The sequence below is a fragment of the Eptesicus fuscus genome, chromosome 20, assembly GCF_027574615.1.
Source record: "Eptesicus fuscus isolate TK198812 chromosome 20, DD_ASM_mEF_20220401, whole genome shotgun sequence".
Taxonomy (NCBI): Eukaryota; Metazoa; Chordata; class Mammalia; order Chiroptera; family Vespertilionidae; genus Eptesicus; species Eptesicus fuscus.
Window position 1 is genome coordinate 4,454,441 of NC_072492.1, and position 27,775 is coordinate 4,482,215.

The following is a 27,775-nucleotide window of genomic DNA, read 5'->3' on the forward strand; positions in this document are numbered from 1 at the left end:
GGTTGTGTTCTGGTTTGCCCAGGCTAGTGGGGGGCTGGACCCCAGGACTGGCTGTCTCATAGTTGCCAGGACTCTCCCTCAGCCCCTCTCATCCAAGCGGGGCCCGTTAGATTGGTCCACTCCGATCCTAGCGCGGCCCGCGGGCAGACACGGATAGCTCGGGAGCGCGCGGTGCAGATGTGCCCTGTTAAGACCACAGAGCAGGGCAGGTGCGCCAGGAACCGAGAGGATTGGGCATCTTCCAACGCTGAAGTGGCAGCTGCCCTCCCCCCGCGTCTCCCCTCCTCCCCCCCCCCCCGACGCCCCCGAGAGTAAGCCAGCCTCGGTCCCTACGTGAACTCAGCCTGCGTGAGTGAGCCCCCGAAACCCAGCGCTGGGCACCCGCGGGGGCGAACTCTGGCTGGCTTTTCCCACGTGGGCTGAGGGGTGGAGGGGCCAGTTTATTGGTCAGCGCTTGGTTTCCATGAACTCGGCGGAGTGAGGGGAAGCGGAGGTGAGAAAGCTCCGCTGTCTCCTAGTTTCCAGTAAAAGTCGCAGCGGTTTTGCAGTGATCGACTTTCTCCGGAGGCGCACTGAAGACGAATAACTGTCTCTTGCCCCCACCCGCCACTTTCTGCCCTTTCTCCTCCCCGAGTCCCGCCCTCCCGCACACGCTGACCCAGGGACACACCCCACTGCGGCGACGCAGACAGGGCGTTGTTCCCGTTAAAGGGAAGGCCGGGAGCCTCCCGCCCGCCCCTGCTCGGCGCGCGAAGCCCCGCAGCGCAGCTGTCTTCGGGGACGCCCGCCGCCAGCGAGAGAACTCAGCGAGTCCGCGCCTGAGGCCGCTCTGAGGATCGGGGACCGCTATCCCTTTGGGCTGTAAGTGCTTTGGTAGGGAAAGTGGAGGAGACGGAGGAGAAACGTGGGCATCTCCCGTCGATGGTGCCAGGGAGCGCGGAGCCCGCGCAGGCTTCCGCTGGCCAGGTCCCTGAGCTTTCCGTATCGGGCGCGGGCAGACGGACCAGGGTCTGTCCCTTGCGGTTCCTACGGGGTTTTTAGGGATACAGAGTGGGGTGCTGCTGACCTGTAAACCTAAGGGGCGCGGGTGTTGGGGTCGGGATATTGGGGAGGGGCGGAACAGTTTTCGCCTCGCTGGAAGGGAGCCTACGCGGGACTCATTGGCAAGGAGTGCCTGCGGTGGACATCGGGGTGCTGTAGTTCCCCGCTTTCCAGCTCTATGCCCGAGCCTCCTCCTCTTGCCCCTCCCCGGCACTAGGAGCCACGGGATTTATTTAAACCTTCTGGGAGACATCGGAAAACCGCTTATTTCTCCCTGTACAATCCTGGGTTTCTTTCAGGGTGTTGCTTATGGAGGATAACGAAGGGGCCTGGGATTGGGTACTTTAAAACCGAGTTATGAAACATCTCCCTGTTTCACGACTCCGTCCTGAAATAGTCCCCAAAGACTCAACTGGTCTCCCAACTTTACCTATCCTCTAACAGGTCACCCCGCTCTCCAGTCCCCCAGGGTCCCTGAAATGCGGGGCGAGGACAGCACCGCGCGATGGCCGCTGCAGTTCTCCTGGGACTCGACCCTTTCCCTCCGCCTCTCCTTCCCACCGACATTTGCTCCGCTCCATTAGATGGGTGGCTTAGTTCACAAAACACCCTTCAGGGTTTAAAATCGGGAAGTTAAAATTGGCTTTTTCAGAAAAGATTTCCCAGTCCCAGCTCTGCGTCCCGGCTCCGCGTGCTTAGGGCCCTGAGGCGCGCAGGGCGGGCCTGCGGGGCGCCGGCCGGCTGGAGGCCCCGCCCAGGGACTGCGGGGTGGGAGGGGGCGCGCGCGGCTGGCGGGAAGCGCCGGGTCCGGGGCTCGCTCCGCCTTTCTTCCCTCCCCACGCACCCTGTGCCTCTCCCCGAACCGCCAGTGTCTCTGGCTGCTGAGCTGGGGCCAGGACGGCTCCGGGCGCGCTGGCAGAACTGAGTGGAAACTTGGAGACCAACGGAATGCGGAGCGCGCCTGGATCTGGGAAAGCGACTCCCTGCCAGGCGCTCTCCCGCCCAGGCTGCCCCTGCTGCCCCCAGGCCTCTCTCAGAAATCTGGGCGCCTAGCCCCTCGCCCCCACCTTCACTCCAAAAGGGAGCGTTGCTCTCCACTTTCTGACCCCTTCCCCAAGTCGGGCTGCCCCGGGAGGCGCCGGGGTGGGTGGAGGCGGGCTTTGGCCTCTGCTTGTCATTTTGGAAAAACCTCTCCTCCTGGACTGACTTAGCACACGTTTTTTCCAAAAGCAGAAGATGTTCTGTGGAGCGGGCCCCCCTCCCTTCTGAGGTTGTGCAGACATTCTACGGTCCGCTGCTGCCCCCTCTCGGCGGCCGCCGGGCGTGCAGGGCCCCCGTCCCGGAGGCGGCGCGGGCGCAGCGCCAGGCCCGGCATTCCGCGGCCGGGAACCTCCCTCGCACCCCTCCCGCCCTCGCTAGAGCTCTCTGGGGCCAGTCGGCTGGGCCTCACGTCCTGCTTGTGCTCTCTCCCGCAGGCAGAAACTCCGCTGATCACAACTTGCCGCCAAAATGCTCCTCCTGCTGCTGGGTATCATTGTCCTCCACGTCGCAGTGCTCGTGCTGCTGTTCGTCTCCACGATCGTCAGTGTGAGTGCCCTGCGGGCTGGCCGGTGGGGCAGGGGCTGAGGGCATCCAGTCCTCACCCAAAGCTAGGGCCTCCTGAGGCCAGGATTCCGCCTGTGCTTCCCCCCCACTCCCTAACCCCCACCCCCCTAGTTCAGGACTGCTTGATTATTTGCAAGGAGAAGTCCCAGAAGTTCCCTAGCGTTTCGCAGTTTCTGGCAATCTGCGCCTCTTGGGTTGTTTTGAGAAAACCAGAGCAGATGAAGGGGTGGGAAGGAAGCAATCACTGGACTAGCTTAGCTGCCAGGCCTCTCTCTAAGCCCAGTAATTTCAGGGCAGATCCAGGGCCCCAGACCTTTACTTGGTAAAGTTGTTTAGCTTTTTTTTTCCTGATGCAGGTTTGTTGAGGATGTGGAATAATTATGAAGGTTTGCTTTTTTCCCACATGTCATAGGTCAGATGGGCAGCTTAGTTCACAAAACACCCGTTAGGACTTACAATTGGGAAGTTAAAATTGGCTTTTTCAAAAAAGAGTTCACAGTCCCAGGTCTGCTTTATGACATGAACATAGCACCTTCTTAGTGAAAGAGCCCCTGTCTGAACAGGCCATCAGGGCAACGTGGGTTACAAAACCACTGAGCTCAAGCAGATAAGCTCTAAACTCATTTCCTGGCTGGGAAGGTGGGCACAGACCCGGGCATCGAGGTGCTGTGGCTCTCACTTCTTCATATGAGGCAGGTCCCAGGCAGGATCTTCTTGTCTGTTTCAAAGGTTGAGAAATAATTATGTTCCGGATTTGTGAATTTTATAAGCATCCGGGTTTATCATTTCTAAGCATTTTAAAGCATTTTATTGTGCCCGATAGTCTTGTCAGGTTGGTAGGAGTTATAAATAAATAAGGAAACAGCAGAAGGTCCGGTGGAGAGGAGGCTTGAAGGCAGGTGGGCCCGGGTTGAGCCCAGGCTCCTTCTACCATAGTCCACAGCTCTGCACATCATGACTTACGTGTGTGCCACTTGTCCATTTCCCAAGTGCTTTTCACTGCCGAGCCCTGGCCTTCCCCCTGACAGTGTCTGAGCCAGACACGCACCTCTCTCCTCTCCAGCATGACAGTGGCCTCTGGCTGGGCAGCACCGGGCAGGGCAAGGGCAGGCCAGGGGGCAGGTTGATGAGGCACCCCTTTGCTTTCCCAGGGTCTTCTCCCTCCCCCTTCTGTCACTCCTCACTGCCTCGCCTGATTTAGGATGTCCGGTTCTTTCTAGCAATGGATCGTGGGCAACGGACACACGATGGACCTCTGGCAGAACTGCAGCATGTCCTATTTGGGCAGCGTCCGCCACTGTTTATTATCATCAACAAACGGTGAGACTGGCATTTTGCTCCCGCAAGCTTGTCCGTCGCATGTTTCCTGGTCCGGACCTGGAAGCCCTTGTTTTGGGCTTGAAAGTTGTTGCTGGGGTTGGGTGGAACGTGACAGGGGCCCGTGAATGAAGACAAAAGGAGAGGGGCAGTCGCTTCCCTGGCTAAGCTCCTGTCCTGACTATCATTGTGCATTCTCTGTACCCGCAGAATGCCCTGGAGCTCCCACTCATCACTAAGTGTAATGCTTCTTGTGAATAAAGATCGTCCCAAGGACAGTTGGGCCAGCGTTGGTCCCCCCAGTTACAAACTGTCTTTCCAAGCTTTGGGACCCAGTGATGCCATGTAGTATAAAAACCTTTGAGTGTTTCCTTGTGCAAGATGGGGTCTTGAAGCTACTTGCAAAAGCCTCAGCTGAACTCGGAAGGGTCCTTCATCAGGGAGTTTGTGTTTCTCCTCTGTTCTCAGCATCCTGGCGTGTGAGATACTGGGAGTCAGGCTCACTTAGATTCAAGTCAAGGGGATAATGGCCATGGAAGCACCTGCCAGAGAGCTCAAGTCCTCGGAGGGGGCAGTGCTCAGCAGGGGCTGTGTCTGGGTGTAGGAAGGCTGAGGGGAATAGATGCATTCTTTTTGGTGTCTGGGTGATGTTTAGTGGCTACGTGGACCCTGGAAGGAGCTTGTTGTTGAGGATACAGTGAGCCCGGCTCGGCATATGCGTGTGTTCCATATAGAGGGAAATAGATATAGGTATGACAGGGTTTTGCTGACACCCTGGGTTTAAATGACCAATAATATACAGGCTTCCTAGTGGCTGCCGTGACCCATAAATCCAGTATTTCTGATGAAGACGTTATACCCGATGGAAGAAACCAGTTCAGATCCAGCTCATCAGAGCAGGCAGTGAAGTAGCCAGTTTCTTTGCTGCGTTTTGCTTCCATACCCAATGGCATCTAAGCTGCTGCTGATGCCTTACAAATGCAACATCTGGAGCCTCAGTATACAGAGAAACTGCTAGAATAGTCACTTGGTGGTTTCTATGGGGAGAACTGGCAAGGAGTAGAAACCCTGCTTTGTGCCTCCACTTTCCTGGGGGGAGAAGACCAAGGCCCCAGTCCTTGCTGAAGCGGGCAGTCCTTTACCTTTTGTCTAAGTGGCTGAAGGATATCGGGTTAAAACCATCCTAGAAGTTGCGCAGTGAGGTTGCGTGGTGAATTGCAAGTAAATGAAATGCTCCTTCGTGCCTAAGAATCTGAGCTAGTGCTGCTTCTCCCAGGAGCCACAGCATGGGTGTGCCCCGCTCCAGGGCCGGCTGAAGTGCCCTGAAAACTCAGGATGGGAGTCTCCTCGCTCGCCACTGACACCTGGTGGTCACTGTGGTGACTCAGTCCAGAAGGCAGGCTTTCCCTGGGGCCCCGCCATGTCCCCAAGCACCGGTCCCAAGTGGCATCTGGCCATGCGGGGTTGGCATGGAATTCTGGACTCCAAGGCCCGGAAGGAGGCAGTTTGGGCAGGCCTGGGGAAACCAGCTGGGTTTCAAAAGAAGTGAGGCAGTGGAGGCGCGGCTGTGTAAACGGCTCACACGTCTGCAGGAAAGAGCAGTATTAGCCTGTGGCCTGTTATTGCCCTGCGCTTGGCGGCATCTGCAGTTTGGAATGGCTGTTGTTCCACGCCAGATGCAGGTCTCAGAGAGGCACTGTCATTGCAACCAGAAAACTTCTCTCTGAACTGGCCCTTCAGTGCCAAGCTCATCCTGCGGGGTTTATGGATGACCACTGGGGTTTGCGCGTGTTTATTTATGCTGACTTTGGGGTTTCCGTGTAGTCCGGAGCGTGGCTTCTCTGCATTCTCACCTCTCACTCGGGCATTTGGAGGAAATCTGGACACGCCCTTAAACAGACCCTGTTATTCGGACCTGGGCTGAGCCACTGCATTGGGAGTTTCCCTTTCAGCTTCCCCAGTCATTGTCTCTGGTGACATCTTCCTGACTGGTCAGCTTGTGTGACAGATCCAGCTCTGACATGGCTGAATTCTCTGGGCCTTTGCTGCTTTTTCAATTGATTTTAATAATTTCTGTGGCAGACAATAAGGCAAAAAGGTATATAATTTAAAAAAAAATTAGACTGTTTTCACAAATGAACTATATCCGTTGTGTCTGAACTTGCTCTTAGAATGTTTGGAACATAATTTTTATTTTACTCAAATCAAAAGTAATTTGTTACTGATAACAATTTATGCAGAATATGTTGCGTGTGTTGTCTATGAAAATACATTGGTTAACACGACTTTTTTTTTTTTTTTTTTTTTTTTTTGGAAGGGGCTCAGTTTTATGTGTGTGGGGCTGCAGCACTAACCTCTCCGGGTTGCCATTCATTTTGTTTCTTATATGAATCATGCCTCTTGCCAGGTTAACTGTATGGCGGTCAAACATCTGTGTTATATAGTTTGAAGGAGGCGTATCAGATCTTTCCCCTAAGTTGCCTCTGCATATTAGAAGTAGTTTTAGATATCTTACAAACTTCCCTCACTCCTGCCTGACTTTCCACTTTTAGAATTTATTTACATACTTTCTGACCCCACCCTGCCCCTGGCTGTAGGTAGAACTGAGAGAGGCTTATTGGGGGGGCATATTCATGGTGACCTTGTAGGCAATCCAAGGCCTATGCCCTTGATGGTCCTGAGCCTCTTCGAGGAGTCAGGAGGTCAGCGTGGAGGGACGAACCACTGTGAAGGCAGCTTAGGCCAGATGCCCAAGGAGTAGGGGTTGGCAGGCAGTGCCAGGGTTCAGGGAGGAAGTGGAAGGGAAGTCTCCTGTGGGAGGTGGAATTTGATCCATCCTCCAAAGCATGGGCAGGATTTAAATAAATACAGGCAAAGAGGAGGATATTCCCTATCAAGGCAAGGACGTGACCTACAGCAAGGGGAAAGCAATGCAGGGGACACAATTAACCAGCCGGCTCGTGTTCCCTTTAGGATTAGGACCCACAGCATACAACAGAACGGGTTCAAAGGACAGTGGTTTAAATGAGATAGTGTCGTTCTCTCTCTTTTACAAAAAGTCTGAAAGTAGGCAATCCCAAGAAGAGGTTTGGCAGTTTCTTGAAGTTTTCAGGCACTCTCTTGCTTATTTCTTTGCCACCTTCTGGCGTTGGCCCTCATCCTCATGGACCTACAGGCTGCTAGAGCTCCGGCCATTTCATCCATGCTTCATGCAATAGGGTGGAGAAAGGAGAAGGAGACTGTGTCCCCTTCTGTTTTGCTGAAACATCCCGGATAGATCACATACTTGTTTCTATCTTCATTGGAACTTAGTCACACAGCCACGCCTAGTGATAAGGGAGGCTGAGAATGGAGTCATTTGGCCTTGGGAGATGCATGACTTCTCCATTCAAACACATTTTATAGCCAGCACCTCCCAGTAAGCCAGCTTGAAACACTTCTCTCCTAGGCCTTGCCTGCCCCTCTCCATATCCACTCGGCCTTTTGTACAGTAGCTCTGCTGGGCCCAGGCAATTTCAGAGCAGATGTGGGATTCTTCAAATGTCCATCTCTGCTATATCTGGGGCTTCGTCAGGAGCACCCCTTTTCCACAGGACCCCTATCAGGAACGTAGAATCCTTCCACTTCCCTCTCTCTCACCTCCCTGGTCATTAACGCAGTCTTATTCATGGTGTCTTTTGAACCTTTGTTTCCTTCCAGTCCGGACCTGTTTCCTGAACCCCAGGCCCTCATAGCCAGCTACCTACTAGGCAGCTCCCCGGGAGGCCGCAGAGGCAGCCCAGCCAGGCAGTGTTCACCGTCCTCCACCCCATTTACCCTTTGACATGTCTAGTATTTTGGTGGATGCTGCCCCTCTGCCAGCAAGCTGAGCATTGAGTCCGCCTTGACTCTGTTCTCAGTCATCATAGGAGCCATGGCCACTCACCCTCCCATGTGTGTGGCCCCCTCACCTGTCAGAGTTGCTGTCACAGCCTCTGAACTCCTAACCTTTCTTGCTCCCTTGTAACTCATTTTTCATATTGAATCCAGGGTGATATTAAAAAACCAAACCTAAGCATAGCATTCTCGAGTTAAACCCTGTCAGAGTCCCCTTATTGGTCCTAACCTCCTGGGGACAGTCCGTGCCGAGGCCTGTTTCCCATGAAAACTCGTCGGCCGTCTTCCCTCCACTCCCCTTGGGATTCCAGCCTTCTCTGAGGTCCTTGTCATGAACCCCCTGCCTCAGGAGCCCCTTCCTCTGTTCTTTCATTCAGAACGACTCATTGAATACCTACCATGCTCAGGTACCACTGTAGACACTGAGGATATGAGAGTAAGAACTCATGTTTTCCTGGGTGAAACAGTAACCAAACATGGGTAATTGTGGGCCCTGGTAGGAACTACAAAGAGAACGAGAGAGGGCAATGTGGTCAGGCGGAGTGGGTGGAGAGGGGGCCTCCTGGAGGAGTGACCCCTTGAGGATGACCGGGAGTTGGCCATATGGACATCTCAGAGAAGTTCCAGGTGGAGGGACCATCAAGGGCAAGGGCACTGGGAGGGAAGGAGCCTGGCTGGGTTGAGGAACAGAGGCAGAATGGCAGGAACAGAGCGAGGAGAAGGGTCGCAGGCCAGCCCCTCGGTCCTTAGACCCAAGTCAGGAGTCTGGTGCATATGGATCCATTTCTAGTTTCTACGATTTCATGTGACCTGCTCTGTCTTATATGTATTCTATCGATGTCTGTTTTATTCCAACTTAGAATAACAGTCCAGAACATTTATAAGGCAGAATGTGTCAGAAATCTTACAAAGTAGAATCATGAAGCAAAAGCATTAGTTCCCTCATTCAGGGCAAGGCCAGCAAGCGTTAAACTCCCTGTGCTGTCTCAGTCCAGTTCTGTGATTATTCCAGGTCACGGATTATGGTCAGTTTTGTGGTTTTCCTTTCCTCTGCTGCCTTACTCACTTCGAGACCTTTCATTTCATGATCAGAAAATAACTGAGGACAATATTTTACGCTAGGAAATTCGATTGAATAACAAACAGGTTCGCTCTGCCTTGATGAAGAAGTGGCGCGCAGGGCGTGGCGGGCGGGCCTGTTGGGTAGCGTGTGCACAGTGGGCCGCCATCTAGAGACAGATGAGGCCAGTCCCTGGAGCCCTGGTTTTCAAACTGATAAGACCTGAGCAGCTGTGGCTGGGGCCTGGGATGGGGGTGCACCAAGCCTCCTCCCCAAGTCCCGAAGGTGCCCATCTTCCTGGGGTCCTCATACCACAGGTGAGTTTAAAATTTACTGGCCAGAGGTTAGCGAAGCATTTGTCTAGCATTGAGTGAACTAATGCTTTTTGTTTCGAAATCTCAGGATTATCCAGATTTTAAGTCCCAGGTATGCACGAGTGTTCTTCCGCTCTGTCTTTGGGCGTGTGGACCTGGTGTGTGGCAGCAAGGGCTGGGGGGCTGGAGTCTGGCTCCCGGCTCTGCGACTGCAAGGCACAGCCCTGGCCGTGCCTGCCCCTGGCCATGCCTGCCCCTGGCCGTGCCTGCCCTTGGCTGTGCCTGCCCCTGGCTGTGCCTGCCCCTGGCCATGCCTGCCCCTGGCCGTGCCTGCCCCTGGCTGTGCCTGCCCCTGGCCGTGCCTGCCCCTGGCCTGCCTTCATCAGCGTCAGAGTGTCACATGGAGGCAGGACGCAGGCAGAGCTCGTCTTCAGTAAAACCCGCCTTCCATGCCCTGTCCCCACTTTCCAAGGACCCGCTTGCCTCAGAAGAGAGTTAACAAACTTTCTCATACTGCGTTATTAGGCACATAAAATGTGTTCATTCTTGAAGCATTTTCATTCTTACTAAAGAGGAGGCCTGTGCTCAACACAAAAGCATGGAGGAAAGAATTGGGCCTTCCTCCAGGGTGTCCCTGCCCCTTGCCACCTCTTGTGTACAAAGGCAGCCGCACACATGCACCCCTTTTCCCAGTGACACCCCTCCCCCAGGCAGCTCTGCTCTGCCCAGAGTGTGGCCTGGGCCAGGCTCAGAAGCCGGGAGAGTGGGCCCCGTGCCTCTCCTTCCTTTCTAAGCGACAGTGACCAGCTCCTGGCCCTCGGCAGTTGTGGGCAGCAGTAGTCCAGTGCTGTGGATGGAAAATTAGGAAAAGAGAAGTCTCGCCAGTGTCAGCGCCCCCCCCTCCAGGGCGCAGTGGTCTCCTGTGGTCCGTGTCCACAGCCCCGGGTCCTCTCGCTCACCCCGCCAGTGGCCTTGTTGTTCAGTCAAGGGCATTAGACCATTTCCTCGTCTGTGGCTCAGCTTTCGGTCAGAGTTTAGAAAACACGGGAGGCCCTCTGCATTTATGGGTCCATGTTTGGCAATTTAACATCTTTGTGGCTCCCTGGGCCAACCCACAACCTCTGTCCAAGTAATTTTACAGGCCCTTGTGGGCTGCCGAAGCCGGCAGCAGAGGCCCGGGGTGGGATGTGGCGTCGTCATGCTGACGTTCCCACCCTCCCCGTTGCTCCTCAGGTGCCAGCAGCCAGGAGCTAATTTGGAATGTTCTCACAGAGTTTGCTTTTGAAAAAAATTCAGATTGCATGCCTAGGATGTCACCCGAGTCCAGAAAGCACCCCTGTCCTATTTCAGGAGCAGGGATTGGCCGGGTGCGGCCTGAGGTGGCGGGTGTTGATTTTCAGTGAGAGAAGGTGCCTGGGAGGAAGCCTCCCGAGTGGGCAGTCGTTGGCACACACAGAAGCCCAGCGTTGGCAGGGCCCCGGGAGGTCACAGGGCCCATCCCTTCGCCCTGTCCCACCTCGCTCAGACCCCTCTGCCCTCTGCCGTGTGCCTGTGGTGTTCATCCTACCAGTGATGGGGAACTCACTACCTGTCAAGAAGCCCCTTTCATTTGAAGAGCTGACAGTGTGGCCTACCCACTTATTCTTTGAACTGGGCACACAGAGCTGAAAGACCCTGTTCTTGGGGAGCTCACCGTTAGTTGGGGGAGACAGAGAAGTAAATAACTGTGATGGTGAGAGTGAATGCTCTGCGTGAGACAAAGCGGGTGTGAAACAGAAAGTCGCCCCTGGGGAGAAAGCCTCCTCCTCTCCTGGTCCTGTGGATTGAGACTTAAAGCCAGAGGGACTGTCCCCTAAGGACACAGAGGGAACTGCAGGAGGTCGTGGAAAGGGCCCAGGGCCTGGGCAGGAAAGGCGATGTGTCCACCAGCGATGGGCTGGCCGGGGGCTGCGTGTGCTGGTGGAGGAAGGCGAGAGGGCTGGTCGCTGGGGCTTCACGGCCGTGTTACTGAGCACAGCCGGACACCACTGAAGGGCTTTAAACGGAACAGTGGCGGGATGTGATTGAGCTTCGAAAGCTCATTCTGACTATTACGCACACCGTGTGGAATGTGAGCAAAGCACTTGGATTTAGATGTCCTTAGCTCATGGCAGAGGTCTGGGCTGGACATTCAGATGTGGGGGCTCTTAGTCCACACGGGTGCTCCCTGTCTCGGTGGGGAATAAAATTACCGGGGAGAACAGGAGAGCAGGGGCAGAGAGAACGGGGTCCAGGAAGGGGTTGGCAGACGAGATTGGGAAGATGTGGCGGTGATGTGGGAGGAATGCCATGCGATGTGTCAATTAAGAAATTACTTGGTTGTCCAGCTGGTTCTGATGGTCTCTGTTCATGCGTGATGTGCTAGGCTTGGGTTTTACTCAGTTGCAGGGCTTGTCCTTAATGAGTCTAAATCCCTTTAGGGTCCCTGGACTGTTTCTGCAATTATTTGGAGACCACGGATTTATCTCCTGGGGCCTTCCTTTCTCTAGATGATGCCTCACTCAGTCAGGGGCTCTCTGATGCTGGGGAGATGGAGTCGCGCTGTGTGAGGATAGGATCGCCTCCTATCCCAGATCGCTCTGATCTCAGATCGCTTCTGCTCTGAGGCTAGATGGGGGTTGGCTTGTGGATGCCTAGAGGATCCCAGAAATCTCTTTCCCTTTGCCGTACCCTTCCCCCTCACTCCCCCCCTCATCCTCTCTATCTTTTGTGGATTCTAAATGTAAGGAAAGGCAGTAGCATCATTTATGCACTCATTTTCAGATAGATCGTTGCACTTCTCAGCACCTCCAGTGTGTTGTCCTGGGAAACCCAGTAGCCTGGGCATCGGGAGTCCTTGCTTTAACTGCTCTGCCTGACTGGACGCTGGGGCAGGGCCCTGGAGGCCTGATGGAGTGGGCTCAGAGGAGGAGGACCTGGGGCGGGTGCCACATCACATGCAGCCCAGCACCTCTTCACATGCAGGATGCAGTGGTGACGTGGGGGGATGCTGAGTGGGGCAGCCTTTTAGCTGGGCCTTGGACACGGAGTAGAACTGGAGAAGGCGTGCAGAGGAGAGCAGGGAGTGAGCTGGGGACGAGCTGTCAATGGCACTCTGTGACGTGGGCAGGGGCCATATTGGGTCTAGCTCTTAATGTGCACGATGCTTGGCCCTTTTTTATACTTTAGGACTAAAAAGGAGAGGGGGCTTAGATTGTTTTTACATGGAGAATGCCTTTTAAACCCAAAGATCTTGAAAAGAACTCAGTCATTCTCTAAGTACATTCTCCATGAAAACCTCTCATGGTCAGGCAATTAAAAGTGTCTTTCTTCTCTTCGCCATCATTTTCGATGGCCAAACCCAGCATTTCCAAGTGAGCTATTCTTAAAACAAAGTCTCTGATAACTAAAATTTGAAAGTTAAGCAGTCCCTCCCCCAACACTGCTTTACATTTCATTGTTCATTGTCATGTCCAAGGAGGGAGGCTAAATATTTGACCATGGAACCCACTCCCTCATTTTTTTTTTTTTTTTAATCAACTGGTGGGTAAGTCTTCCCACCACAATTCTTTGGGAAATACAGCCTAAGCAGATCCTTCTGCAGCTAGAGTTTTCCAACCAGGGAGTAAAAGGGGCCTTGACTTTCAGGTACTTCCGGTACCTCAGTGGCTGTATTGTGTTTCCTATAAATTAGATGCTGGAAAATAGTTAATGTGCCTATTTAGTTCCAGGGAGCCTCTTGCCTGGGAGTGCAGTTAATTGAATGGTTGTGTTAGGTTTAGCCAAAACCCCTGCCTGAGCAGTTTGTGCTCACTAGCTGCCAGCCATAGGTTCTGCCCTAGTTAACATGCGCCGTGCTCATGTGGCTTCCTCCTCGCTCTGAGCTCCAGGTCCACGTCTGTGGGCTGAAGGCCACGTAGCTTTCCACTGGGGCTCACCATCTGCAGGGGCCGCAGCAAAGCTGGCTGGAGGTCTGAACCCTATTTCAAAGCCAGCAGCTGGTCTGGGTTGGGGGTGCTGGGGTCCTGGGGGAGGACCTGCTGGGCCCCGCATGTTCCAGCGGGTGGGCGAAGCCAAGCGCAAAGGCCACATTGTTTAGGATGGAGGCCTCTTGGCAACTCAACTATTTCTGGAATGACATTCTCTCCGAGAAGTAAGGAAAAGGGAGACTTGTGTGACGGCCGTGGGCTGGGAGGTGTGAGGGTGGTGGCCAAGCCTTGTGAGTCCCGTGCCTTTGAGAACAGCCGAGCATCATGCTGATGTGTGGTGCTGCCTCTTGCAGTTGGGCTCATCCCCTCCAATGGCCTCTATCCCCACAGCTTGTTTCTCCCGTGGCCTCTTCAATTTATGTTCCAACTGTTCTCCTAACTGAGTCAGAGAGCTTTTCTGAATTGACCAGAAGGGGACTCGAGGGGAGTCGGGACAAGACGGGGTGGCTCCGTGCTGGCAATGAGAGTGCAGGACCCAGGTGCTTCATCCACCCTGGCTGATGGCACAGTTGGTTGGAGTGCCATCCCATGTACCAAAAGGCTGTGGGTTCCATTCCTGGTCAGGGCACATATCCAGGTTGTGGGTTCAATCCTGGGTCAGGGCGTGTAGGAGAAACAACCAATCCATGTTTCTGTTTCACATCGATGATTCTCTCTCTCTCTCTCTCTCTCTCTCTCTCTCTCTCAAATCAATAAACATATCCTTGGGTAAGGATAAAAAAATAAATAAATAAAATGAAAGGGCTTCATCCTTTCTGGGCCCATAACTTACTGGACTGCAGGGCCCAGGCTAAGAATACAGCTGAGGGGGCAGATGTACTTCCTTCACTGCTTAGCTGCCCGCGGCAGGAATCTGACCTTGAAGTGAGCTTTGATCATGGAGCCACTCACCCTTCCCCGTGTCTCCTGGGGAGCTGGGTCTGCCTGCAGCCGTGGCCCATGCCCAGAGGCCGTAAGTGCTCTTTCACCTGGCCCTCGCAAGAGAACAGTAGGTCTGCAAAGAGTTTTAGGGCTTTTCATTCCTGTGCTCAGCACCGAGGATGGAGAGAAAAGGCTGCCACTGGGAATCCCAACATGTTTACGAGGCCCTGGGGAGGCCGGGAGGGTGACAGTGAGCGCTGGCTGCATCTCTGGTAGTGACTGCGAACTTGTCCTGGGGCTTGGGTAGGTGTCTGCCCCTTGGAATTGGCCTCACAGTAGGTTTGCTCCGTATAAAACAGGTTTGCCATTGGCAGCTGTTCCATTGCATCCACCTAATAGTTATCTTCTATACTTCTGATCTGTTGGGCTATGGCAGAGGTTGGCACATGGTACCCTGCAAATTAAAAATGTGGTCAGTGGAGCTAAGTAACAGTGCCATCCCTGTTCTAACCAGAGCGGGTGACCGCCCGGGAGAGTCGGGGCTCCCATATCCTCACCTGGGACCAGGCCCCTGCGTGCCTGGAGCGTGTGGCGTCAGCTCTTCATCGCTGCCGCGCTGGTCTGGGCCAGTTCCCCTGAGAGGTTCAGGCTGTGGAGCGAAGTCCTATAGACCTCGGAATCACCTCGGGGCGTCATGGGCTTCTCTTCGGGACAGTACCAACCGGGCTTTGGGATCTTTACCCAGCCTCCCGGGCGGATTGGCTGCGCTTCCTCCTGGCTCTCTGTTTACCCCTCTGCCCATCAGCAGCTTGAATGGTCAGTGGGTGAGGAAAGGAAAGTCCCTTCACTCCTCGCAGGTGGACCCAGTCCTGCCCAGGGCTCCACTAGCGCTTTGAGTTTTGGAATTCTAACTTCTTATTGACTGCCATGTCTTCTCTACCGTGTCATCTTTTAAATTGGTTTTAATTGTTTACATATTACATGAAAATAATCTTATTAAAAATAAATCAAATGATATAGGTCAAATGAAAGGCCTTCTAAACCAAATTGTCCTTCATTCTAGCTCCAGTTCCTGGGGATAACCATTGATAGGATTTTAGCACGTCATTGCTTCCTTTTCCAATGAACACACACACATTCATGCATGTGTACCTATGTATACACATGTAGTTTTTTGGTGTGTATTTACATAATGACATAATGTTGTGTGTACACCTTATTCTTTTTTGTTAATATATTTTTATTGATTTCAGAGAGGAAGAGAGAGGGAGAGAGAGATGGAAACATCAATGATGAGAGAGAATCATTGATCAGCTGCCTCCTGAACGCCCCGCACTGGGGATCAAGCCCACAACCCAGGCATGTGCCCTTTGCCAGAATCAAACCCCGGACTCTTTAGTCCTCAGGCTGATGCTCTATCCACTGAGCCAAACCAGCTAGGGCTACCTAGTTTATTTTTGTTAATATTTTCCTGGTGTTTCTTTTGAAAATCTTTGATTTTTGACTTGTTTGATTTAGGTGTACCTCATAATACCTAAGAATGATGTAATTCAAAATTAAATTCTACATCGTATAACGAATTACTTGAATCTGTTCACATATATTGTAATTGATGATGTAATTAGACATACTATCTTTATGTATGTGTTTTACTTATTATGATTCTGGTTGAAAATCTTCCTCTTTAACTTTAGTCCCCAGGGGGTTAACCAACCAAAGGGCCTGACTCAAAACAGTAGGTGTTCAACAAATGCTCATTGAATAAAAACTTCCTGATCTACTCATTCGGATCTGATTTGAGAAACAACTGTTGACAAAATATCTCAGTTGTAATGGAGATGGGACTAAAGTTCAAATTATTGGTAAATGAAGTTTCAAGAAGGATTTAGTTACATTATTTAGTCTAATAAGGGATCTTCCCTATTTATGTAGATTTAACAAAACCATGTAGGAGATTTTGAGTTTTCTCTCAATGTGAGGTCTGGTAGAAGTTCCCGTTGTCATGGCAGTGGGGGTAAAGATTAAAGTGAAGTTCCCGTTGTCATGGCAGTGGGGGTAAAGACTAAGGTGAGATCTCAGACCTGGAGAGGAAGACCAGACACCTACCATACTCCTTCTGCGGGTGCGCGTGAGGAACCCCCCAGCAAAGCTGAGTCGCAGTCTGTTTTAGTTGTGAATCTTCATCTCATCTCAGATTTCTTTAGGTTTCTAGCTTCACCTACTGGAATGCTGGGTAATTAGTTTACTTAAAAATAATAATGTGATGGCAACATTAGCTTTATTGCCGACGGTTCGTCAGGAGAACCACTGTGCTGGATACAGACAAACTTTTCGTTAGGGATATATAAAAATGAAGCCAGGATGGCTCAGAACCCATTCCACATCAGTTTCTTACCTTACTGGACAAAGAAATTGAAAAAATGAAAAAGCACATGTTCTGTCACAGTGAAAAGAAGGCCAATCTGCAGTCAGGCCCTCAGGGTTTGGCTGTGCCAATGGGCTCATCCAGACGTCCCTGGACATCTCTGTCTTTCAGGACAAAGGAGCTGAAGTAGTCGACCTCTCCTGTTCCTTCCAACTCTAAAGCTTCTCCTGTGTCTGGAAAATCTCATGGGAAGCTCCAGTAACAGTTAATCTATCCAGCACCTTTAAAATTCACCATGAGCTATGACTTGTAACCTAAACTGGGTTTATATCCAGTTAGGATTATAAACCCTCCACATCTCATAGCTGTGGATGCTGTGTTGTACATCAGTGTATTTTTTTCTGAGCCGCTGCACACTAGCTGGTTACTGAGCAGAGAGGATAAACCCGGGCCTCCTCCAGTTGCGTTTGCTTGGTTAGAGCCGTGATGCCCCAGCGCGTCTTTGGCACTTGGACGGAAGGACACAGGCAACAGATGGGCGAGACCCAGAGCAGCTCTGCTAGGTGGACGCCCTGGGTTTCCCTCTGGAGTGCAGAGCTCAAGTGTGTCCACTCCTCGGTTGCTGAGATGACATTATTTGCAGAAGAGGGTGAACTCCAGAACTCTTTCTTGCCTGAATTTCAGATGGAAGCCTGGAGATTTGATCTAAGGCGAGGGGGTTCCATAAAGATGCGGAAGTGTAATTCATGAACTCTGTACACATGATTTGAGCACAAACTGCTCTGTGCTGAGATTAATGATGAGGGTCAAGATTGGCCAAGAACAGATACAGCTTGGCTGAGCAAATGGATCTTCATAGCTCTTCTCCATCAGCGTTTTCTTCCAATTTTCAACCATTTCCTTATTCCCATCCATCCCCAAGATACCTATATTCTTTGGGGAATGCTAACATTTTGAACAGTGGTTTTAAGCTATTCTTGTAATGTAGGGATTCCAGTTAGCCCTTCAAAAACCTCTGAAGTTGAGAAGAGAAAAGGCAGTGGGTGGGGCTCAGACCCTCTTTAATACATACATACATATATGTGAGTAATACATTTGGCAGAAAGACTGGAAGGCAACTTAATGCATTTTAATTTGAATTTAACTGCTAGTGGTAGGACTGTAGATATTGTCTTACAGCCCTTTCCTAAAATGTCCACAATTGACTTTTAAGAGGACAAAAGTGAATTGTCCAATTTTGCTCATAAAAGAGAGCTTGTGCAGCCTGGGAGGACTGTGCCTCTCAAGGGTCATGGTGCACCAGGCCCCATGCTCCTCGTGACAAGGCCCTCCCTTGGCCATGCTGGTGGTGCTAACCCCGTGTCTCTTCCCTCCAGAATGGCTGCAGTCTGTCCAGGCCACCATGATCCTGTCCATCATCTTCAGTGTGCTGGCCCTCTTCCTGTTCTTCTACCAGCTCTTCACCATCACCAAAGGGGGCCGATTTTACCTCACTGGGATCTTCCAGATTCTTGCTGGTAAGTGGTGATGATGAAGTGCATGCAGGAGTTGGGTCTGATCAGTTAGTAGGAGGGTGTGGCCCCGGAGTGACTGATGTTTCCTGACTCTGCTCATGGAATGGTTTTCATAAAGTACAGATGTGTGTGCGTGTGTTTGTGTGTGTGCACACCTGTGCATATTCCTTAGAATCAGGGAACTACCCACTTCTTCATGGAATGGTGTGCATAGAAAATAGGAGTTAGGGTTCTGGAAGGAAGGTTTCTGATCCAACCCGACCTGTCACCAGGAAGAAAGCTGCAATATGGACCCATGATCAGAGTCCAATGCTGAGGGTATCAGTACAGCAGAGGCCAGTCCTGAGGATGGGTTCCTAGAGATTAGCTTATGCCCCAGGGAGCTCTCCGGCCTCAGCCTAGAGAATGGCCCTGATGCGCTGTTGAGAACAGCCAAGGTGTTCTCAGGTGTGTCTCTTACTCTGCGCAGCGATGAAGCCACACTAACAAACTCCTGCTCTCCTTCACTCCAGCTTCTCGGTTCCCCTGGGCTTGATTTCCTGTTGTCATTTCAGGTGTTTTCATTTTGTCACCATTGTATAACCTGCCATCATTTCCCTAACAGGGGTCCCTGACAACACACAAGAGCTTTATCTCCTCCCTAAACTGCCTTCAAGTTCCCCCACCAGACAGGTTGTCCTGTGCAAGAGTCCTAGAAGCCTCTAGTGTGGAGGGCGAATCTTCCGACTTTGTCTCTCTTTTCTGAACAGTGTCTTACTCTACCAATTCATCCTTTTGTCCAGTGACTGCCAATTGACTGAGTCAGCGGGACATTGAGAGGAATAAGAGACAAATGTGGTGGGTTCTATAGCCCAAGTTAATAAATCACAGACTCCAGATGGACCAGAGGACATCTGGCTGCTGTGAGATGTTCTAGATTTTGGCCATCCGAGTAGGCAAATGGCATCTTGTTCTGGTTGATTGTGAGAATGTCCCTGGTGCTGAGTCACCAGCTTGTGCTCAGGAGCAGCCATGTGGAGGGTTGAAAACAGCCCATGCATTCTGGGTGGATGGATGGATGGATGGATGGATGGGTGGATATAACAGCTTGCACAGGGCTGTATGGACGGACACAGCCTGAGGTTGAATGTTGATGACCTTTTCTAAAAGCCAGAGAGTTACTGGAAAAAGCAAGTAACCTGGAGATCCACTTCCCATTAAATATTTAAATATAATGTTTCAATATGCACAGTATTAGGGTTTCAAAACCAAATCGTGCTTTGCACTTGCACAGTTTTATTATACCAAACCAAGCTCCTGGATTGTCGCCAGCTTGGTGAAATTACTAACTACGCAGTAAGATCATCTGTAGGCATGCTAGCAGCAGCGTTATCATTACTCACTCCGTTTCCAGAGGCGATTTGCAACTTCATGGTCTGGGATTTCTTCGATTCACCATTTAAGTTTGATGGGTATTCAAACGATGATTATACCCACTGTACCAATGGATGTGTCCTCAAGATAAAGTAATATAGACCTAGGAAGCAGAAGTTTCAAAAATATTTATATTTGATCTGTACAAGCTTGTGACTCTGCTGATGAATAAGCTGGCCTTGGGGGAGAATCACCTGAATGCTTCCACTCCCTCAGACCACAGGGACTGACTACAGGCAGGCGCCCCTTGACATTTGGAGATGCACATACACCAACATTGCCAAGGGCACAAAGTCCAAGGTAGAAACTCTGCTTCCTGCATTATTTTCCCTTGGCCAATTTACAGTAGAAAATCCATGCAAATTTGCATCATTTATTATTCTTAAGGCCCCACGCATCTGTGATGAGTAAGAGCCTGCACCTTCAGAACTACTTAGACTGAAAGCACTGGCTGAGAAGGGCCCCGTCGCTGTTGCAGGCAGCCTGTCCTCCCCAGCTGAGCTAGCTCGGCTTTAAATCCTGTGACACTGCCTCTGCAGCCACGTCCTGATAAGGCCAGAGTTAACGACCATGAAGTCGCAAATGCTGGCCCTGCACTGTTTTAAAGTATTTCGTTTAGCAAAAAGCTCTTAGGAGTTGAGGTTTTCTCATCTTCCGAAGTGTATTTACTGTCCGTACTCGCTTCACTGCTTTGATTCACCTCTGAACCCAATGCAAGCCTTGTTAGAGCTCTATAAAAACCCCTGAATTTAAAAGCACTAAGTTGTTCTTCCTTTATCTCCTTCAAATCTGGCTGCTTATCTCTCACAAGACCCGGTTTTCAGTTACGAGTTTGTCAGTTTAGCTGTCCATATCTTGAATTAGAAATGTTGAGCCAAAATAGCAGTTGTAAGTTGTAAGTCCTACGGATGCTCTGTTCTTAACTGTTAACTCCAGCCAACAGGACCTGGAAGTGTGTCTTCTAGGAACCTCGGGTCTCTGGAATGTTGCATTTGAACCTGATGTAGGGTCTTTCCATTAAAATTGAGAACTAAACGGGTTAGAGGTTTGACAGAGACTTCCTGACTCTTAATGTATGGCAACTTTAAATCAACATCACATGTCTTTCCCAATTCACAACCCATTAAGAAACCAGCAACTAGGGAGAAAAGTAGGGAAGGTTGTCAGAGTTGAGAACTGGGGACAGGCTGAGAAGTTACAGCTTAGTGTTGAGGAACAGATCAGGAAAGCTGAAACAGACAAAAACAAAAAGGGGAAAGGGGGAAGGAGGGGGAAGCAAGTAGCCCACAATCATGGAATGTAAATCAAAGTGTTCCTGCCGCAGTAGGTGGGGTCCACGCAGGGCAGATGCATCCTCAAAGCCGAAAGCATTTTAAGTGGAAGCCAGCAGACTCCCAGGTGACAGGTGCAGGCTGCATTGTCTCTGCATAGCTTCTCTTGGAGGATGGGGGGAGGGCTAGCTGAGATCTTTACAGATCGGGCACCTAAGGGTGCGGGGAAGGTAGTGAAAGGTGTGAGGAGCTCTTGGGCTGACTCAAGATTCGGGAACTGTGTCTGCCTTGCTCGTCATCCTTTCTCCATTTCATAATAAGCCACATGTCTCACATTTAAGAGCTGTCTTTCCTTGATTACATACTGCTTAGGTTGGCTGCTTCCTAAAGACATATCAAGCGGCGTCTTCACCTAGTTAAGTGCTTTTCGAGCTTAGCTGCACAACAGATTTGCCTTTTAGAAGAGGGGGTGCTTTTTAAAAAAATTCCCGTGCTCAGATTTCATCCCTGGAGAGTCCTACGTAAGAGCTCTTGGGTGGGGCCGTTCCCTGGGTGATTCTGAGGTTCCTCCAGGATCTGAACCACAGTGTGTAGCCTTTCAACAGCCCCTAATCCCACTGCCATTTCTTCAGGGACATTTCTTCAAAGACAGCTCCTCCTGTTCACAAGCCACTGACTCTTCTCTACCTCCTTCTTAGAGAAAGGCCATGCTGGTCCTGTGTCTGGGTTTTGGTGTCATTCTCATTTGCAGAGCCTGGAGCCACCTGGTCCCAGATAGTAGTTACCCTTGCCCTAGCTCGGTTGTGTTGGGTTGCGCTAGATGAGAAAAACATCAACAAAATCCTATAGGTACAGACCTGAAAAGGAGCTATGCATGTTTTTATTGACTTCACTCCTTACACCAGCCATGAGCTCTGTGCACACCACATAAAAGAAGGCCCCGGATAACCTACTCGCTGGATGACTCATGACTGTGTTCCGAAGGCAGAATCAAACTCAGGTCACATGTGTAGTTACTGTTCATTGTCATTAAAAGGAACAGAAAACATGGGAGAAGGAGATGCCTGAGTGGGTTTTACTTGCTGCTTGTTTTGTTTCCTGTCAAGCTGATATAGGTACAGGTATAGGGCTTTAGGATGAAATGATTTGAAAGATGAATAAGAGCACAGGGCCTCCCCTGTTCTGCATGGATCAAAGGCAGCTTCAGTTGGGTACCACATTCAGCACCCTCCTTATGAGAGAGTCATTTCAGATGCTGCACTGGCTGTGCCCAAAATCTAGGATGCGGGGGGCAATGTCCAGGGCTCACGTGACTGCTGAGATGGCAACTGGGCCAGCTGTACAGAGAAGACTTGTGTAGATCAGACGTAGAGTAAAAGCTTTCAGCAGGACAGACCACCCAGCCTCTTCCTGCCCCACCTTATCACCCTGAGGATGGGGCTGGGGAGACAGAGGCCCTCACTCACTCATCACACCACCACCACGAGGCACCTTCCCCACTGGCTCCGGGTCTCACCTGGCGTTCACTCTCCAGCTGGTCTCACTCTGGCTTCTGCTGCAGGCTCTCAAACGAGCTGCTTTGCAAAGGTTACCAAGGTCCACTTTTACGTCATTGGCTGAATTCCTCCAATCCTTTCTGTACTGTTTACTATTCACTATTTGAAACCGTTTATTCCCTTGGCTTTCACGCCATTACTGTTTTCCCAGTTACCTAAGTTAACCCACGAGTCATGCCAGAACCCCCTCTCCCTCCTCCATACCCAGTCCACCCGATTCCTGCCAGCGGGTAGCATTCATAGATATTGTGTCCACTTCTTCTCTTTTACTCACTAACAGCATTGCAGCTGTGCAAGAGCCAATTCATGCAACTTTCTGTCCCCACCCCTAGGTCTACTTTCCACAAGGCTGTCGGGACGATCTTTCTAAAACACACATCTGAGCATCCTTTCTCCTCTGCCAAAGAAGTACTTTCCTCCTCAAATTCAACATGCCATTGAAGCCCCCTCTTTCCTGGCCTTATGAGCCCTCCAGCTTCATCTTGCACTGCTCCTCCTGTATCATGGGACACTCTTATCATCACCTGCTGGTGGTTTCCACCAAGCTCTCTGTTTTCCTTGTCTTGCTCATGCTCTTCCTGCATTGCCTTCCACCTTTCTTCACCTGGCTAACTGTTAGACATCCTTTAGTTCCAGATCAAGCACTGTCTCCCCTGTCAGGCTTACCCAGTCCCTATTTTGGGCTCAGTGCCCATCCATGCTCTCAGAGCCTCCGGTGCATTTCTCTCATCCTCCCTTGAGGTCACATCAGACAATATTGGAAGTTTCTACTGACATGTCTGTTTTTGAACAACGCTCACCCCATGAAGGTGGGGGCTGGGTCTCTTTATCTAGATGCTCTAGAACAGTGCCCACATACAATAGGTACTCACTGCATGTTTCTTGAACCAATCAGAATAAAGATAAGGAAGTTTAGAGAATTCCCACCATTTCTTTATTCCTTTGCATTCGGCCCCTTGGTTGCTCCCTCCCAAAGTTTTGGGCTCTAATCGCTGCAGCTGCTATCATCACTAAAGGAGGCTTGAGATCTCCTCTTCAGGAGGACTCTCAAGGAAGAATTTTCTGGGAGTTGTTCAGAGTCAGCCATCCTGAGACAGGTAGAAACTCTTGTGAACTTGTGAATGGGCAGCACTTTTATGTTGTTTGGACAGGCTCTGTGTCCTTAAAATGGCCTATGCTCTCAGACTCAGGCCTCTCTCAGGGCATGTCACTCCCAAAGCACAGACTGTCACCTGTGGGGAAAGCAGAGCACCTGCCAGTGTGTCAGGAGCTTCACTTACCTTCACCATGGGACCTCACCTTCACCATGGGGCCTCACCTTCATCGTGGGGACCTCACCTTCACCATGGGACCTCACCTTCACCATGGGGACCTCACCTTCATCGTGGGGACCTCACATACCTTCACCATGGGGCCTCACCTTCATCATGGGGACCTCACTTACCTTCATCATGGGGGCCTCACTTACCTTCCCCATAGGGGACCTCACTTACCTTTATCATGGGGGACTTTCAGAAATTCATTTCCATGTACTGGCTGCTGAGAAATTGAGTCATAGCCCGCTTATGGGGAGCAATGTGTGACTTTTAGGGACTATTTTATGGCATTAACTGCTCTCGATTCCAGGGCACAACTATTGCTTTATGTATAGAAAGCCTTATAATAACGTATTCCCTAAAATTCCAGTCTACTGACAACAATAATTATGAAGTGTGTATCCTTTCTTTGACTTTGTAAGTATCTAAGCTTGTTGCTTTTTAAAGCAAAACTTAAATTCATTTACTTCTGAGATTCCACTTGGGTAAATGTCATAAATTAAGCCATCTAGTTAGTCATCACACTTGTGTATCCTGCCTCTCTCTATCCCTCCTGGTCATTGATGGAATGTTTTCTCTTTGATGTTTTCTTTGCCAGTGAAGTCTGTGCACATCTGGTCTACATGGCTACGGTTGCATTTTCCACACCAGTGCTGGTTAGACACACCCCATTTGGAAGCCCTACCAACACTATGCATTGTCCTGGCCTCTCAACATTCTCTTTAACCTCCCTCTCTCCTTTGGTCATTCTTCTCTTTTTATAGCCCTGCCCTCATTGGGTAGCTAGGTTAGAGCTCAAGAGGCAACTTCAATATTTCTTAAAGATAAGAATTAGCGTTTTAGAGAGGTGAGTCATGGAGCAATGGGGGAAGATCACTGAGGATCATGGACCTCAAGGCTAATAGTGTGTCTCCAGCAGATCAGAACTGTATCTCTAACACAGATTTGCCAGCTTCAGTTCCCCCTCTGAGACAGATGTCCTCGCTGCCTCTCAGACTTTCCGTAGGTAGCGGGATCCTGGATCTGATCCCACTGTAGTTCTAAGACTATTGTGTGGCTTTCTCAACGGGGGCCAGTGGAGTAGGAGTGTTCTGCTCTGACTTGCAGAAGGACAATATTATCAGGGTAGTGAATGTGACAAATTCCAATTCTGCACTTTATTCAAACAAAGTTGCAGTGTCCCATCAAATAGCAGTGAGGTTAGATGTAGGTGGTCCAGACCATCGGGAGCTTTGGAACCGCAGGAATCCCACACGGCCTGCTGCATTCATAATAGAGTCACTCAGAGCCTTTCAAAGACCCTGTTTTCAGGGGGAAACAGAGCAGGCTTTGTGCAACTCCAGGCTGGGGTGCTGATGTCACTGGACCCCTCCCCACAGGGGGTTCTGACTGCCATGGTGGGCATGGACTATCGCATTTGAACTTACCTGCTTCACGAGGACCAAGGTGGACATTTTCTTCTCCTTCCCACACCAAAGGGCTGCAGTGGTGGCCAGAGAGGGTGGCCTGGCCTACCTGTGTATGTGACATCGTTGTACCTTCTTTTGGCTTTAAATCCAACCTTGGAGGGACCAAGAACTGTTGAAAGGGGCCCGGTGCAATGAGCTTGCCCTTGATAGTCTCCTCCCCCTGCAGCTTGTGTCCTCTTCATGTCCTGTCCTTCCTCCTTGTCTCCTCACTTTTCTTTTCATCTCCGTATGTTCTGTCTGCTTGTTAATGTCTTACATGACAGTCTTGCTGAGGGGATTAGCATGGAGCCCTGCCCCTGTGCTCTGCCTGGAGCCCAACATTGTTGCCATGACACAACTGTGATAATGGTAAAGTGTCATTGCACTTTCATTGGCTCCAGGAAACGCCCCCTCATTTGGAGAGTGGCCAGAGGTTTCCAGAGGCTCCCCTGCCGAACCATCCTTGTAAGGAAATAGGCAGGTTTATCTTGCAACCTGAATTCTCGCTGACCACTCTGTGGTAACTGGGAATTGGTTGACAGTTAAAGCAAGAGAAATGGGGCAGAAAAGATGGCAAAGATGATGGATGGCCTGGGTCACGTAGATTGGAAGTGGAGTGCTGATTGTTTCTCGTGTCCCTGTATCTTCAAGCCTCCTGCTGTCACTCCTGGACCCCGCAGCAGGTTCTTCCAGAGCCCTTCATGCTCTCTGCACACAGCGGTCTATGCCTTCTGGCAGCCCACATGGGGCCTGGTGTGTGAGTGTGTGTGTGTGCGTGTGTGTGTGTGTGTGTGTGTGTGTGTGAGATCAGGACAGCGAGTAGTGTGGGCAAGGTGCCCAGGTCCTGTGGACCCTGTAGTCGGGGGTGGAGAGGGGTCCCCCTGTGATCTCTCCCTCACTCGGATCGTCCCTCTCTTTCCCCAGGTCTGTGTGTGATGAGCGCAGCGTCCATCTACACGGTGAGACACACAGAATGGCACAACAACTATGATTACTCCTACGGATTCACCTACATCCTGGCCTGGGTGGCCTTCCCCCTGGCTCTGCTCAGCGGGTTCATCTATGTGATCTTACGGAAACGCGACTGAGGTGCCCAGTTCATCTGAGGCTCTGGGCATACACAGGGGAGGGAGGAAGGAAACCTAAAAAAAGAAAAAAAAAACAAACAAAAAAACCAAAAAGCTAGCCGAAAACCCAAACTCAAACCAAACCAAACAGAGTGCAGTTGGGGGGTGGGGTTAGTGTTGATTGAAGATGTATATAATATCTACGGTTTATAAAACCTATTTATAACACTTTTTACATATATGTACATAGTATTGTTTGCTTTATATGTTGACCATCAGCCTTGTGTTGAAACCTTAAAGAAATAGCTAAGGAACTTTACATCCTAACCATATAATCAAGCTCAGTATTATTGTTTTGTTTTTTGTTTTGTTTTACCCAGAAATAAAATAACTCCATCTCGCCCCTTCCCTTTCATTTGAAAGACGATACCTCCCTCCCACTCCACCTCATTTAGAAAACCAAAGTGTGGGTAGAAAGCCCCAATGGCCAGAAGCCCTCTCACAGTGGTGACCTGTGTTCTCACAGAGGCACATACTGCCCATGCCCACGCCCAGCCTTACGCTTGTGGACGAAACCCTCAAACTGGAGCCCTTGGCAAAATCACGGCTGTGGCTTTGGAATGCTCGCCCCTGAGGTGGGTATCCTGGTCACACGCCTAGATGAGAAATCAGTGACAAAAAAACCTATGAAATGGTGCTATGTATTTACCATTCCTTATTATCACTAATCTTCTAAACTACTCACTGGAAATTCAATTAACAATTTTACACCATAAAGTAGAATGGAGACTGAATAATTCTGTGTAATATAAATGGTTTATAACTGCCTTTGTACCTGGCTGGGCTGCTATCATTACTCTGATAATAAGTCATAAACACAGCTTTTATCACTCCCACATGTTCCTGCGGTCAGAGGGTCAGGACGAGTCTCTAGACCCTTGCGGCCATGAGTTTCCAGGGCTCCGCTGGGTCTAGGCTGTTCTCTGTCTCCAAGGACTGTCTGGCAATGACTTGTATTGGCCACCAACTGTAGATGTATATATGGTGCCCTTCTGATGCTAAGACTCCAGACCTCTTTGTTTTTGCTTCGCTTTTTCTGATTTTATATCAACTGTGTGGACTAAGATGCATTAAAATAAACATCAGAGTAACTCACTGATCTCTCTTGGGTTTCTGTGGGGACCTGGGTGTGAGTGTGAGTGTGAGGTGCATGTCGGAGTGGAGGGGAGCACTTCAGTGGAAAGGAAGTTGAGCAGAAGATCACTGTTGCAGTTTGGTCCCCAAAGCATAGCTTTGTACAGGCCTTCCAGAGCCTGTGCAGATGTCTGCTGATTGCACAGGGCCCAGAACTTCAGTGCAAACGGTAATGGTGAATGGACTGGAGTTCCTTTAGTCAGCCCTCTTTCATACTCTGCTCTCTGATGACTGACATGGGGACCACAGCGCTACTCATGCACTCACCTAGTGAGGAATGTTAGCATGAGCAGCTCAGATCCCTACCCTTGAGAAAGAAGGGCGGTGTGATATGGTGGAAAGTCTGCATGATGGTGAGTTGAGGTCAGACTCAGATAAAACATTGGTTGGCATCAGCTGAGCTCCTAACACTGTCCTGAGGGAGAGAAAGGGTGACCATGTCATCCTCCGGGTTCTGGGCTGTGTCTCACTGGTACTTTTGCCCATTGACCTTTTATTGTGCATCTGCGATATACCAGGTTAATGATGCATTTAATACTCTTCAATATTT

At 50.6% G+C, this 27,775-nt stretch overlaps 1 protein-coding gene across 1 annotated transcript; it reads left to right on the plus strand.

Moving 5' to 3' along the window:
• The first annotated feature begins 692 nt into the window (after positions 1-692).
• On the plus strand, positions 693-27,186 carry PMP22 (peripheral myelin protein 22). Its single transcript, XM_028133881.2, has 5 exons — positions 693-861; positions 2,517-2,628; positions 3,867-3,966; positions 17,823-17,963; positions 25,889-27,186. The coding sequence occupies exons 2-5, from the start codon at positions 2,551-2,553 to the stop codon at positions 26,050-26,052; spliced, it is 483 nt and encodes a 160-aa protein (XP_027989682.1). The 5' UTR covers positions 693-861; positions 2,517-2,550; the 3' UTR covers positions 26,053-27,186.
• The last annotated feature ends 589 nt before the right edge of the window (positions 27,187-27,775 follow it).

What these genes read in the sequence shown, in the direction of transcription:
- PMP22 (XM_028133881.2), top strand. Translation starts at nt 2,551, where the DNA reads ATGCTCCTCCTGCTGCTGGGTATCATTGTCCTCCACGTCGCAGTGCTC. An exon ending in TCGTCTCCACGATCGTCAGT is followed by an intron (nt 2,629 to 3,866) that starts GTGAGTGCCCTG and finishes GGTTCTTTCTAG; the next exon opens with CAATGGATCGTGGGCAACGG. An exon ending in TTTATTATCATCAACAAACG is followed by an intron (nt 3,967 to 17,822) that starts GTGAGACTGGCA and finishes TCTTCCCTCCAG; the next exon opens with AATGGCTGCAGTCTGTCCAG.